The sequence below is a fragment of the Callithrix jacchus genome, chromosome 14 (assembly GCF_049354715.1).
Source record: "Callithrix jacchus isolate 240 chromosome 14, calJac240_pri, whole genome shotgun sequence".
Classification (NCBI taxonomy): domain Eukaryota; kingdom Metazoa; phylum Chordata; class Mammalia; order Primates; family Cebidae; genus Callithrix; species Callithrix jacchus.
In genome coordinates this window covers 9,104,999-9,119,885 of record NC_133515.1, presented here as the reverse complement: position 1 = coordinate 9,119,885, position 14,887 = coordinate 9,104,999, and the positions used below count along the sequence as shown (strand labels likewise).

Sequence of the window (14,887 nt, the reverse complement as noted above, 5' to 3'; positions counted from 1 at the left end):
TTCTATATCAGCTGCGCCATTTTATATTCCCACTAACTGCACAGGGGCCCAGTTTCTTCCCATTCTTATCAACTTTTTTTTTTAATAGTAGCTATTCCAATGGGTGTGAGGTAGTATCTCATTGTGGTTTCTATTTGCATTTCCATAGTGATTAATGACACTGAACATTTCGTGTGTGTGTACTTATTGGCCATTTGTCTATCTTTAGAGAAGTGTCTGTTCAGAGCCTTTGTTTATCTCTTAATTGGGTTGTGTTTATTGTTACTGTTTATGGTAAGAGTTCTTTATATTGCTATGAACCCCTTGTCAGATATATGATTTGCAGATATTTTCTCCCATTCTGCGAATTGCCTTTTCACCCTCTTTTGCCCTGTGATTCACAGAAGTTTTAAATTTTGATGTCCAGTTTTTCTGTTTTTTTCTTTTGTTACTCAGATTTTCCCCAAGAAGTCACTGCAAAATCCAGTGTCATGAAACTTCTATTTATGTTTTCTCCTAAGAGTTTGATAGTGTTAGCTCTTAAATTTATGTCTTTAATATATTTTGAGTTTTTAATATGGCATGAGGTAAAGGTCCAACTTCTTTGGCATGTGATACCCAGTTTTCCTATCACCATTTGTTGAAAAGATTGTCCTTTCCTCATTGCTCATGAAGAAGTTGTTTTTTTTTTTTATTTTGGGGGGGTGAAGTTCATACCTTAAGCCAGTTATTAACCAGTTCCTTAGTTGTCAATAAATGCCTTAGCCAAGGATTGACAGCTAAGTAAGATAAAGAGGCACTGAAAACAGAGAGGTATTGAGTAGAGATAAGGCAGGATGCTAAAGGCAAACTTTGTTTTAACCTTGCCTAGAGATGGGGTGGCCACAGGCTGCTTTCTTTGCACTTGTGTCACATTCATGAATTATGTTATTCTACGATAATGTGCACATTCATTCATTGAATATTCTTTGCATGTCATTCTTACTACATTCAGCAAATATTTCTTAAATACCTATTACATGAAGATAGGATAAACCTATACATTTATATAGGACTGTAGTAATAAGACTGATTAAGAGCCACTCTAAATCACTTTCATTGTTAGTTAATAATCAACAGACTTTAGAGTTACAGATATGTAACCATCAGATTAACACTGATGAGTATGTACTTGAACATTTTGTGGATGTGTAGTGGGAGTTTTGCTAGTGTGTGTTAAACTGTTTAGAACCTTGTGATGTTAGTAATTCTTTTGTAAATAGATGAAATACCGTTTTTACATGAAAATGAATGTTCCTGATGATAAACATCATTCGCTTGGGTAGATACTAAAATTCACCAATAACTATAGTAAAGAAAGCATAATGATGTTTAGGAGGAACTGATAGTAGTGTGCTCCAGCAAAAGATAAATGTTAGGAAAAATGCATGCATAAATAATCTTGTTATATCTTTAAATAAGCATGTCCTTAATGAGACCCTTCATAGAGATTGAACATCCCTGTTGAGAGAATGGAGTCAGGAAGTCTTTTGTGTAGGTATTCGGGATCCCTGGGCTCCTCATCAACACAGCTCTTCTCCCATTTGCCTTAAATTTAACTTACCCGGCTACTGGTTGTTGCATGTTAGCACTGGGGGCTGGGCATGGCTGCGTTGAAAGCCTGTAATTTAATTGGTCTTTGTAGCTTACTTGAGTTTTAGCTTATAGGTGAGATTTAGCTTGTGAACCTTTCAAGGGTTGGGAGATTTCCACATGTGACTCTCTTGTAGAATCACATGGAAACAGAAAAGAGCCAAGAAATTTTGTACTTAGTTTTTAGTTCATTACTCTCTATTATCAGTCTTTTTCAAGTTGTTGTGCTTATTCTTCGTGAACAATCTTGTTCAGACCCTAAATCTAAAACTTACCGGGGGGAAAAAAAAGCATGGCTGCTAAAATTGAAGGTGGGTTTAGAGAATGGAACCTTGCTTGCTTGTGATTTTTACCCCCAACTCTTTTCTCTCTACCACATCCACCCTTCATCCAGTCATGGCCCCACAAAGTTCTGCAGTAAAACTTCCTTGTTGTATAGGTGAAGAAATGTTAGGCTAAGTGCTGTTGGACTCACTCCCAATTATACTGCTAGGCAGTTGTAGAACTGGGATTTGAGCCCATATCTTTTATCAATGAATCTATTAATCTGTTTTCATTATTTTGTAGACCATGGATAACTAATGTAAAGTAACTATGTTCCCTATGTTATAGTTTTCAAAGAGTTTCCACATAAGTAGTCTCATTTGATTTTCACTCTGTGAACTGGCAGAGTAGATTACTGTAACAGTAGCTAATGTATATTGAAGGTGTGCCCTAAATGTTAAGGGTAAGGGTACCTTTGCAGTCATGTTTTCACCCTTCATCCATTTTTAAACTAAATTTTTGAAACACAGTAATTGGCTGCTCTGTTAATGTTGCTGGATAAGGAGAGATTGGCAGGTTATTTTAGGTTGTAAATCACAGTTTCAGAAACTGCTACCACTTTCCTCAAGGTCCTCAAGTTCTGTGGAATTAGATTGGGAGCCTGGTCTGCAGGAGTTCCTCTGAAAATTAGAAGGCAATTTTTGTTTAAAAGTCTGGCTTGAAAATTGGATGGTTTGTCAATACAGGGCAGTCACTTCTTAGTGAGTAGGTTTAGTCAAGAGGACACATTGTAATTCAGGAGGTTGCTTGGAACAGGATAGAAATTGAGAGAGTGTGTTATTTTTGAAGGCTATTTCTGTCAAGTAATGGTGTCCTGATTAAATGGATTAAATGCCCTCCTTGTTCTAGGAAAAGTTCTATTTAAAGAAAGCAAATCAGTTATCCAGAGTGGAGAACTTTTCCCTGGATATGATTACAGAGGCATTTGCAGAGTCTCCCCCCCCCCCCCCCGGAGGTCCTTGCTGATTATCAGAAACAGCCACCACACTGGCTAGTTTTTTTGTATTTTCAGTAGATACTGGGTTTCACCATGTTAGCCAGACTGGCCTTGAACTCCTGACCTCAGGTGATCCACCCACCTTGGTCTTCCAAAGTGCTGGGATTACAGGTGTGAGCTATCTCGCCCAGTCCTCGATCACCTTAATCTGTTTTCAGAGATTGAGATAATAGAAGGCAGAATACAGTTTCTGCAAAGTTTGGTCTACTTCCAATTTATTGTTACTTGTAGGAGGGTTCTGATACCAATTGTGGCAGTCTATATCCTTGCAAGACCCTTGGACTCTATTTTTTCTTTCCTAGCACTGTTTGTCAGGAACTTTGCCCAGTCTTTCAGCCACTCTTCTAGGATTGCCCAATGTTCTGAGAGGGAAAAATTGTCCTGTTTGGGGAGGAGAGGTGAGGTGGCAGATCCCTGAAGACTTTTGTCCTCTTTGGAATGTTGGCCAGTAATTTTTGACTATTTGATTTCTGGATCAATAGGAGTTGTTGTTCATGAATCAAGTTATTGGAAATGACAAAACAAATTTTCAGTCCTTCACTCTTTCCTTTTCCTTTTCAAGTTTTAAACGTTTGTCTGGAATAGTTTTGTTATTTTGGAGTTGAGGGGAAGAACCTTTAATACCTTGGATTAAAAAAAATTTTTTTATTACTACTCTTTTTCATGCTTCTATCCTCATTAAACTGTCATTAAGGAATTTTCTTACTGGCCTCATGCAGTAGGTATACAATAGACGTTAAACAATTGGAGCTCTTAAATGATTGGGCCACCATTTGGTGTAAAATATACTTTACTCTTTTATTTACCTTTAACAGTTTAATAGTTGCATTTAATTATTGTCTATGTTTTTAAGTGTGTAATGGCCAGAACTCCTAAACTCTTTACTTGTTAGAGCGGGTGTATGGATTCAGTTTATATGTAGTCCAGAGCTGTGTGTTAACCTATGTCCTAGATTTCCTTTAAGGGCTAAAGCCTGTTGGGACTGGACAAAGTGAGACTCCTGAAAAGAGAATAAATATTTACAGAACATATGGCAGTTCTGGGACTTGATAATGAGCACATTGGGGTATTTATGCTTCTACGTTTATGAAACTTAAAAAAAAAACAAAAAACAAAAAACCTCTCCTCAGGGTTAATCATTTTGCCAACTCTTCCCAGAGCACTTTGCACATGCCCCCAAAACAGTTACATTTATCTTGTCTTTCTATCAGGACTTAACTTTTTGACAATATTTCTGCATATCTTTTAAGGGTAGACAATAAAAATTTATAATTACTGTAAATGTCAGGAAAGAAAAATTAAATCCTGCGGTATACTAAGAACAAAAATACTCATAAGAAGGTATCTGCTGGCTGTGCTGAGTGTCTCATGCCTGTAATCCCAGCACTTTGGGAGGTGGAGGCGGGTGGATCACATGAGGTTAGGAGTTCAAAACCAGCCTGGCCAACATGACAAAACCCTGTCTCTACTAAACATACAAAAATTAGCCAGGCATGGTGGTGGGCGTCTGTAATCCCAACTACTGGGGAGGCTGAGGCAGGAGAATCACTGGAACTTGGGAGGCAGAGGTTGCTGTGAGTTGAGATCATGCTGGCCACAGAGCGAAACTCTGTCTCAAAAAAGAAAAGAAAGTATCTGTTAATGTGTGTGGGGTAAAGTGTCATGGTTTAAGGTATTGTTAAGTAAAAATTTCTCATAGATCATATCAGAGCTGATTTGACTTGGATAATATATAAGGCTTCATATGGTAACCATTTGGTATAAATGTATGTAGTTACTAGAAGAAAGTTTTCCCTATGTATCTGACAAAAAGAAAAAAGAAGAAAATTATCTAAATAGAAGTTATATTAATTTTGGTAAGGATAAATGTAGTCATATCCCAAAACGTAGCCATTTGTGTTAGAAGACTTTGATTTTACAAGGGGCTTCGTTTAGCTTCTTTTGATTTATGAATTGTATTTTGTATTTTGCAAGCCACTAAGCCAGCTGCCACTTAATTTGAGCCATCATTTGGTCATCTGGTGGTTTTATAGTAAAGTAAGCGTTGACAGATTTACTGTTATAGTTTATTATCAATGATAATCTTTTATCGTTGATAATTAAGGAGTATGACAGATTTACTGTTATAGTTTATTATCAATGATAATCTTTTCTGCATCATTTTTAATTGACATCTTAGAAGACTTGCAGAATATGTGGATCACACTATGACTGAACTCTTAAGTGTCCAGTATGTAATAGGAAAGAGTTTAAGAAGCACATTATACGACAACTCATGAGGGGAAATGTTTTGTTTGATTATCTTACACTAATGATAACAAGTAAAGTAAGCAGTTAGTTGGATTTGGTGATGTTTTATGTAAGTGAGTATTAGGACTGATGCTCAGGAATGCATAAAGTTTTTTTCTATTGAGTTTTAAATTTAACAGTTACAATTTAAAAATACCTATAGGAGAGTGTTATGCACAAATTTCACTTGTAAAGCTGGAGAATGGAGAACTTTAGAAAAAGTTTATTTAGTATTGTATTCTTGACTTTTGTCAATTGGACATTCGAATATATTTTAATTTCTCATTTTCTTGATATTGAAATAAAATGTCAATTAGGAATACATTATGTTTTTAAATTGATTGACATATTCTTTTTCCTCCCCAATACAGAAGCTCCACCATGAGGCGAGGTGGATGGAGGAAGCGAGCTGAAAATGATGGCTGGGAAAAATGGGTGTGTTTTAAAAGAGTAAAAATAATTATATGGAACTGTCTAGATAATTTTCATTCTTCTTTTAGTTTATAATGTGGTTTAAGTTGTTTTCTAAATTGTGAATTACTTTAGGCACCAGATCTTTGAGTTTTCACGATGTATGGAAAGCCTTAATGATGTTTATAAACTTATCCCCTAAACTTTACTCTTAGGATTTTTACTCCGAGGAAATAAATATGCCTAATGCACAATAATTTATTGTCTGATGATTTTATTGCAGCATTGCTAATAATGCTGAAAAACAGGAAAACACATAAATATCCAATAATAGGGGATTGGTCAAATAAGTCATCTGTATATAGTAGAGCATTATACAGTCATTATTTAGCTTTACATATCTTAACCTGGAAAGATAACCTTGACTAAAACAGTGTGTTACAAAGAAATATTTTGTATGATTATATTTTTATAAAAACTCTATGCTATGAGATACAGAAATAAGCTTTAGAAACAATACCCCAAAGTTTTAATGAATGGGATTATACCAGTTTTAATTTTCTTCTCTGTATTTCCTGTATTTTCTGAAAATAAATTTCACAGTGAGCATGTAATATTTTTAATAATTAGCAAAAATAATGCAGTCATTTCCATTTTGGGGAAAAAAAACCCCATGTACTTCTAAGCCTCCTACAGCTTTAATTTAGAGACCTAATAATTCAAATCAAGCTAATTATTTCAAAGTTCAGGAAAAGTGTAGTTGAATCCCTAGATCTGTCAAGATGTTTAGCAAAAGTAATTATTTTTTGATGTTCTTTGTGAGGTGGATGTTATCTAATGAAAGTTAATATTACCATCAAATAGATTGATTAGATCCAGAATTTAGACACTGGAGCATTCATTGTATTCTTACCCATGTGTAGGGAGGACTGCACTGGTTTATCCAGTTGCCTCATTTTTATCTGAAGTAATTCTTTTTTTTTTTTTGAGATGGAGTTTCGCTCTGTCACTAGGCTGGAGTGCAGTGACACGATCTCGGCTCGCTGCATCCTCTGCCTCCCAGGTTCAGTCGATTCTCCTGCCTCAGCCTCCCAAGTAGCTGGGATTACAGGCGAGTGCCACTACAATTTTTGTATTTTTAGTAGAGATGGGATTTGACCATGTTGGCCAGGATGGTGTCGATTTGTTGACTTTGTGATCTGCCTGCCTCTGCCTCCCAAAGTGCTGGGATTGCAGGTGTGAGCCACTGCACCCAGTCTGAAGTAATTCATCTTAAGCTCTCTGTATATGGGAGACAGTGGAAGCCAGTCTAAAATATGCTCTGAGGCCGGGCGTGGTGGCTCACACCTATAATCCCAGAACTTTGGGAGGCCAAGGCAGGCAATCACCTGAGGTCAGGGATTTGAGACCAGCCTGGCCAACAAGGTAAAACCCTGTCTCTACTAAAATTACAAAAATTAGCCAGGCGTGGTGGTGGGTGCCTGTAATGCCAGCTACTTGGGAAGCTGAGGCAGGAGAATCACTTGAACCTGGGAGGTGAACTTTGCGGTGAGCTGAGATCACGCCACTGCCCTCAGCCTTGGGGACAAGAGCAAGACTCCATCTCAAAATAAATAAAATAAAATACGCTTTGAGACCACTTGTCAAATTTCTAATTGGTTTAAACTTTGGTGTAACTTGCTCAATTATGTACATAGGAACAACATTTTGTGGTATTACTATTATTAACTTAGCTTTTTTCTTTAAAAGTAACTTCTATAATCATAATGTAATAAAATTATTAAAACTTGATGGAAAATTCTTCCTTGACCTACCTGTTTTATTTATTTGTTCAAAATTTTTTTTTCTTTTTTGAGATGGAGTCTTGCTCTGTCACCCAGGCTGGAATGTAGTGTTGCAGTCTCGGCTCACTGCAACCTCCACCTCCCGAGTTCAATCAATTCTGACTCAGCCTCCCAAGTAGCTGGGATTACAGGCACCTGCCACCGTGCCCGGCTAATTTTTGTATTTTTTGTAGAGATGGGGTTTCACCATGTTGGCCAGGCTGGTCTTGAACTCCTAACCCCAGGTGATCCACAACGTCTCTGCCTCCCACGGTGCTGGGATTACAAGTGTGAGCCACTGTGCCTGGCCCAACCTACCTGTTTTATTTAGTGCCTTGTCTTATAGTTTATGTTTATGAGGTCATCATTATGTTCTGGTCACTAGCACAGAATAATATCTGTTGTTTAGTTTTTTAAATATGAATTTCTTTTTTCAAAAACAAAGGAGGTAGAGAAAATGTAACTTTTGTGATTGGTTTACCTTTTCTTTAATTCTAGGGTGGGTATATGGCTGCCAAGGTCCAGAAATTGGAGGAACAGTTTCGCTCAGATGCTGCTATGCAGAAGGATGGGAGTTCATCTACAATTTTTAGTGGAGTTGCCATCTATGTTAATGGATATACAGGTTGAGTACTTTTTACTTTTTAGGTACCAGTTTTGGCATATATTTTTATTAGGATTGAGAATGATTTGTTTTAGAATTCAATTTTTACTCATTTATCATAGATAAATCATTGTAAGATGATAAAAAACAAATCATCTGCTTAGATACTTCTTTGTCCTTTCCATGCTGCTTTAACCTGCCATTGTCTTTAACTTTTATCAAAGTATGTAGTTTCAAAAAGTCACATGGGGTTTAAAATGAAAAACGGTAATCCTTTTGCTTACACAGCTAATTGGGAAATTACTGCACATGGGTAGTAGGACTTGTAAACTGTGAGCTTCACTGTCTGTCCATTTCATTGGTAAATCTCTAGATGTAATTATCCATAGGTCCTTTGGAGTGGGGTGGTGTGTGGGTTTGTCAGTGTCATATTTCCTAGAGAAGAATCTTGCTCCCTTGTCTAGGGAAGAGTGTAAACTGCCAGCATTTGGGTCGCTAAACAGGGAAGGAAAGGACCCGAATTTTCAGAGTTTAGGAAATAAAATTTCACTTAGTCTCTCCATTCATTTTTTCATTCCTACCTCTTCCCCACCAGCTGTGCCTATTGTCATTGAGTCCGATATCTGGAAGGGGTAGGGTTGTCTTTATTCTTGGTGACGGAGGAAAGAAATCTGGAATTCTTATTTGCCTGTTAAACAGTTTCAATGATGAATTTATTCACGTGTCCACTTTTTGAAGGTGCCAGTGCCTTTATTTCATTACTTTCTTTGTTTTAGTGGCAACAAGCAGCTTCTTTCCGAGCTTCCATATGGCCACCTTCACTTTATCTTTCTCTGAACTGTAAAGTCAGTTAGTACTTGTCTGTTATCAGATTTTCTGCCTAAATTTTTCTCTTTATTTTCTTGGAGATTCTTTGCCTTATTATCATTTCATTTTATATTTTGAAGTGAGTGGCTCTAAATATTTGTGTCAGTCTGTTACATCCCTGTTCTGTTCTCAGCTGGCTGGTCCCTGCTGTCTTTCAGGTCTCCATACCTCACTTCCCCTTGATAGTTTGACTGTCTTCATACTGATGTAGGTGACTTCTTGTGCTCTTCTGGAGCTATGGCTCCCTGAATGAATTTGCATCTTAGAGTTCTTTAGACCTTTCCATAGTTGTCTGTTTACTGGACAAGAACAAGAGCTACATTTTCATCACTGTATCCTTGGTGCCTCTGCAGTGACTGGACACAGTCATTCAGGACATATTTCTTGAATTGGAGTCAAGTATTAATTAACGGGTACATTTATCTGGTTTAGTAAGAGGAGGGTGGGTTGCTTGTAATGAAGTGTTTTATTAGGCATCATTGATGATGAGTTTGGTATAAGGACATCATCTCAAAATAAATGCTGGTACCGCATTGGGCAGTTCACATGCAGAAAACTTCTTAACTTTTCTACTTAGGTATCCTGACAAATTCAAGCTCTGTGGACTTTCCTGAGATACACTATGAAAAATTTAAAATGTTAGTGAAAACAGATAGGCATTGGTTCTTACGTTAGCCAGTCATGGAAGTCTCTAGTTCAAGAGAGGACCCTTAAGAGGAAGAAAAAGAGATTCTTTCTGTGAGGGAGGAAAAATGAATATTACAGTAATCACTTTCTTGATTGAGAATCTGAAATTTTAATTCTGCTTTTGTCATTAATTTTTGTGTGAATATAAGACATTTTCTGTTTGTATCTATTATTTCTGTCCTTTAGGATAGGGATGATAATATTTTTGCTTTTTTTACTAAGACTTTATTCTAACTGTACGAATAAAGTTCTATTTTGCTGAATTTCACAGACATTCAAACTGGTGCTATAAAATAACCTTATTTTTAGAAAAATTCGGTTTTAGTGTCATACTTACACTAAAGTTACTAATACTTTATATGTAAAATAGCATTAACAATTAGCAAGTAAAGAACACTTTAGATACAATAAGACAAGTCGGGGGTGGTGTTTTGTTTTTATTTAAAAAAAAAAAACAAGCTTTATTTCACAGTTTTGAGGCATACTGGCCAGCTATTTTGTAGAATGCCTCTCTATATTTTTTTATTGTATTATCTTTCTTCTCCATTAGCATGTAAGCACCAAAGTTACAGACTGTGTCAGTTTTGTTCATTGCTTTTTGTGAAAGTTACAGTGGCTTATGCCTGTAATCCCAACACTTTGGGAGGCCAAGGCAGGCAGATCACAGAGTTAAGAGATTGAGACCATCCTGGCAAATATGGTGAAAACCTGTCTCTACTAAAAATAACAACCATTAGCTTGGTATGGTGGTATTTGCCTGTAGTTCCATCTACTTGGGAGGGTGAGACAGGAGAATTGCTTAAACCCTGGATGTGGAGGTTGCAGTGAGCCGAGATTGCGCCACTGCACTCCAACCTGGTGACAGAGTGAGACTCCATCTCAAAAAAAAAAAAAAAAGGAAAGAAAGAAAGTTCTCTGAAAAGGAATATGGGGGAAAGAGACTTCATTCCAGTGAGGAGTTTGCAAACCTGGGAGATGCAGCCTTCACTGTAAAAGAAGGTGTGGTCCCTTCTTTTACAGTGAATTCTTAATGCTCCCCACAGACTTTAATAATCCAGATCTGTCATCTGAGCCTCTCTTTTATAGTCTTATCCTTTCCAACCCAATTAACATTGAACTTGAACTTGGAGAGGGTTGAACTTGGAGAGGAGACCCTCCTATCTGCTGATGGTTCACCTGTCAACCTATTCTTCCCTCTGCCTGGCTCCAAAAATGTTTTTTGCTTGTTAAGATGGACTTCTTTGCCTTCTCTTTTTTTTGTCTGTTTGGTTTGTTTTGAGATAGGGTCTTCCTGTGTCACCCAGTGCAGTGGCACTGTCACGGCTCACTGCAGCTTCGACCTCCCAGGTTCAAGCCATCCTCTCTCAGCCTTTCACGTAGCTAGGACCTCAAGTGTGTACCACCATGCCCAGCTAATTTTTACATTTTTTGTAGAGATGAGGTCTTGCTTTGTTTCCCGGGCTAATCTCAAACTCGTGGGCTCAAGCGATTCTTCTACCTAAGCCTCCAAAACTGTCGATATTACAGGTATGGGCCACCACTCCTGGCCCATCCATTTATTAAATTAAAATTTTTTTTAGATAATTGTAGATTCACATGCAGTTGTAAGAAATAGCACACAGTGATATTGTGAACCCTTTACACAGTTTCCCCAAATGGTAACATCTAATAAACTAGCAAATAATGTCACAACTAGGAAATTTATATTGATACAGTTAATATACAGAACATTTCCATAGGACAAAGATCTTTCATGTTACTCCTTTATAACCACACCTACTTCTGTTCTCTACCTTTCCTTAACTCCTGGCAACCACTAATTGTTCTCCATTTTTATAATTTTGTCATTTCTAGAATGTTATATAAATAAAACATACAGGATAGCTTTTTTACTGAACATAAATTCTCTGTCAGTTCATCAAAATTGTTTCCTTTTTATTGCTCAGTTATATTTCATAGTGTGGATGTACCAGTTTGTTAACCTTTCACCCATTGGGAACATCTGAGTTATTTCTTGGTTTTGGCTATGAACATAAGAGTACAGTTGTTGGTTCAGGTAATAGTTACATCTTTAGTTTTGTAAGAAACTGCCAAAAAAGTGGTTGTACTATTTTATATTCCCACTAGCCTTGTATGGGATCACCTTTCTCCTTGCCAGCATTTAGTGGTATTCATTTTATCCATTTCAATAGATGTATTGTATCTCTTTGTAGTTTTAATTTGCATTTGCATGGTGGCTAGTAATGTTGAACATCAATTCATATGTTTATTTCCCATCTTTACATCACCACTGGTGAAATGTTTGTTCATGTTTTTTGCCCATTTTCTAATTCGATTTAGTTTTTTTTTACTATTTAGTTTTGAGATTTCTTTATATATTCTAGATACTACTCCTTTGTCATAAAAGTGGTTTGCATATATTTTCTCTCAGTCTATAGTTTTTCAATCTCTTGAAATGATCTTTTGCAGAGCAAACATTTTTATTTTGATGAGATCTGATATATTGATCTTTCCTTTTATGTATTGTGCTTGCAAGTCTAAGAACTTGCTTTGTTGCTAGATCCCAAAGATTTTCTACGTTTTTTCCTAAAAATTTAATAGTTTTATGTTTTACATTTTGTTTCATTTTGAGGTTTTAAAATTGGTTTGTTTTTTGTTTGCATGTGGATTTCCAGTTGCTCTTCTCAGGGATGTTTGGGTGGATCTGTTTGTGGGTTCTCTGTTCTGTTCCCTTGATGTTTGTGTCTATTCCTTTACCAGTACCACACTATATCAAATGTTGTACCTATGTGGTAAGCCTTGATATCAGGTAGAGTCATTGCTTTCACTTGTTTCTTCTTTGTCAAGGTAGTTTTAGCTATTCTAGGACTTATGCCCCCCAACCGCCCCTCTCCTTATTTTATTTATTTATTTTTTTTGAGACAGAGTCTTCTTATGTTGCTAGGCTGAAGTGCAGTGGCGCAATCTCAGATTACTGCAACCTCCTCCTGGGTTCAATCAACCCTCCTGCCTCAGCCTTCCAAGCAGCCGGGACTACAGGTGCACGTCACCACGCCCAGCTGATTCTTTATTTTTAGTAGAGACAGGGTTTCACCGTGTTGGCCAGGATGGTCTCAATCTCTTGACCTTGTGATCCACCCGCCTCAGCCTCCCAGAGTGCTGGGATTATAGGCATGAGTCACAGCGCCTGGTCTGTTTTTTTTTTTTTTTTTAAGTCGGTCTTGCTCTGTCATTTAGGCTGAAGTACAGTGGTGGCGTGATCTCAGCTCACTGAGCTTTCTGCCTCCTGGGTTCATGCAATTTTTGCACCCCAGCTACCCAAGTAGCTGGGATTACAGGCACATGCTCTGGCGCACAGCAATTTTTTATTATTATTATTATTATTTTTTGTATTTTTAGTAGAGATGGGGTTTTGCCATGTTGGCCAGGCTGGTCTTGAACTCCTGACCTCAGGTGATTTGCCCACCTCGGCCTCCAGAGTGCTGGGATTACAGATGTGAGCCACTGCAGCTGACCTATATAAATATTAAAATAAGTCATTTATCTAGAAAATCCCTTGTTGGGATTTTGATAGGAATTGCATTAAACCTGAAGATCAGTTTGGGGAGAATTGACACCTTTACTATGTTGAGTTTTCTAGTTTAGAAACCTTCCATCCCATTTTATTTTACTTTAGTTGATTGAACAAATACATTTTGGATGCTGCTTGTGGGTTAGGAACTGTGTTTCAAAAGAGATAGCAGTTGATGGAGAATGTGGATTTTGCGATGAAAAAGTAATCTCTAGGCCTTAGATATGAACAGAGAAAAGGTAAGTGGCACCACAGAAGAGAGGAAGCAATTGCCTTTGGGAGTGGGAGTGAACACTTCATGAAGGAATTGACATTTATAGCTTTGTTTTAGATAAACAGGCATTTTCCAAACGAAAATGGGGAAAGACATTCTAGTCTTAATTATAACCTACGTTTTCAACCTCATGTTCTCAAGTTTTGGTCAACAGGATTACTTTGATAGTCTAGACTTGTATTTTTACTTTACAGTTCTGTGTTTCTGTTTGTTCTTTCGCCTCTGGTGAAAAACTCCTTCTCTCCTCACTTCTGTGAATTATATTCATTTATTAAGATCCAGATAAAATTAGTTTGCCTCCTTCCCTGTTTAAGCCATTTCATAGTATTATTACATATATATACATACATATATATGTATGTATGTTTCATAACATTATTACTAGAAACATTTATTTTGACACCTGGGTTTTGTCTTATGTTGTTAGGTCTTATTTCTGTATTAAGTTATTTGGAGTTAAGAAGCCTGTTTTATATGTAGTAAACCCTGGCCAAACATGGATTAGAGATAACACCTCAGGGCCTTAAATTTGCTGTTTTTTCTGCTTCCTCGGGTCTTCATCATTCAGATCTATGTTCAGATGTTACTTTTTACAGACTTTCCCTGACTTTGCAAAATAGGTGTACTTTGTCCTACAGTTGCACTCTAACCCCTTACCCAACTTTATTTCTCTTCATTGCATTTATTTGCACCTGGACTGGTATTACTTGTATGACTTATTTCTGTCTCCTCAGTGTAATACAAGTGCTGCCACAGGGCACAGACTTGAGTCTTGTTCATTGCCATATCTCCAGTGCCTAGAACTTTGCCTGGCACATTGTAGATGCTCAATAAATATTAGTTGAGTGAATAAATAAATAAAAGCGTTTTATACATCAGAATGTTAAAATATTTTCACTCACATGCTAAGTCAAGTCAGTCTTAAGGAATGGGCCACATTCCAGGCCTGAATTGTAATCTCTGGAGATAGGCTCTGGGCATGTTTATTTTTGTGAAAGCTTCCAGGGGAGTCAGTGCTTCAGACCTTGTGGACAGTGGTTACACTCTAGTGGTATGACATCGGAACGGTTCACATGGAAAAAGATGTTCAGATTATTTTCTCCTTCCTTTAATGTGTGGGTAAAAGACCAGGTCTAGTGATTTTGACACTGCTAAAGTTTGTGAAAAGGCAGGTGGACAAGTAAATTAGCACAATTCACAAAATGAAACAAGGTAATATACAAGTGTAACAGACATATTTCAAGTGATAGGGGTTTGTTTGAAAGCTGACATCTTACATTGATGTTTTCTGAACATACAAATGTGATTAGGAGAAGATTCTCTTTAATATTGACAAGTGTAATTTTTTGGAAATAAATGCCTCCCAGATGTTATTTTGTATGACTATAATATCTCTCCTTCCATTTCCTGTGAGACTCTGATCTTGTAG

The 14,887-nt window shown here is 37.1% G+C and overlaps 1 protein-coding gene across 39 annotated transcripts in view; it reads left to right on the top strand.

Annotated features, from left to right (window-relative positions):
* Positions 1-14,887, top strand: part of LOC100412058 (REV1 DNA directed polymerase) — an 84,711-nt gene that overhangs the window by 16,522 nt on the left and 53,302 nt on the right. For 33 of the 39 annotated variants that reach the window (XR_013526326.1, XR_013526324.1, XR_013526325.1 and 30 more), the window contains 2 exons: positions 5,593-5,656; positions 7,954-8,080. The exons of the other annotated variants lie outside the window; for them this stretch is intronic. Coding sequence is in view for 21 of the 33 variants with exons in the window: in XM_078348767.1 (XP_078204893.1) it covers positions 5,593-5,656; positions 7,954-8,080 (191 nt within the window). In the remaining 12 variants the exon portion in view is untranslated. The remainder of the gene's footprint in view (positions 1-5,592; positions 5,657-7,953; positions 8,081-14,887) is intronic. 39 annotated transcript variants of the gene reach the window in all.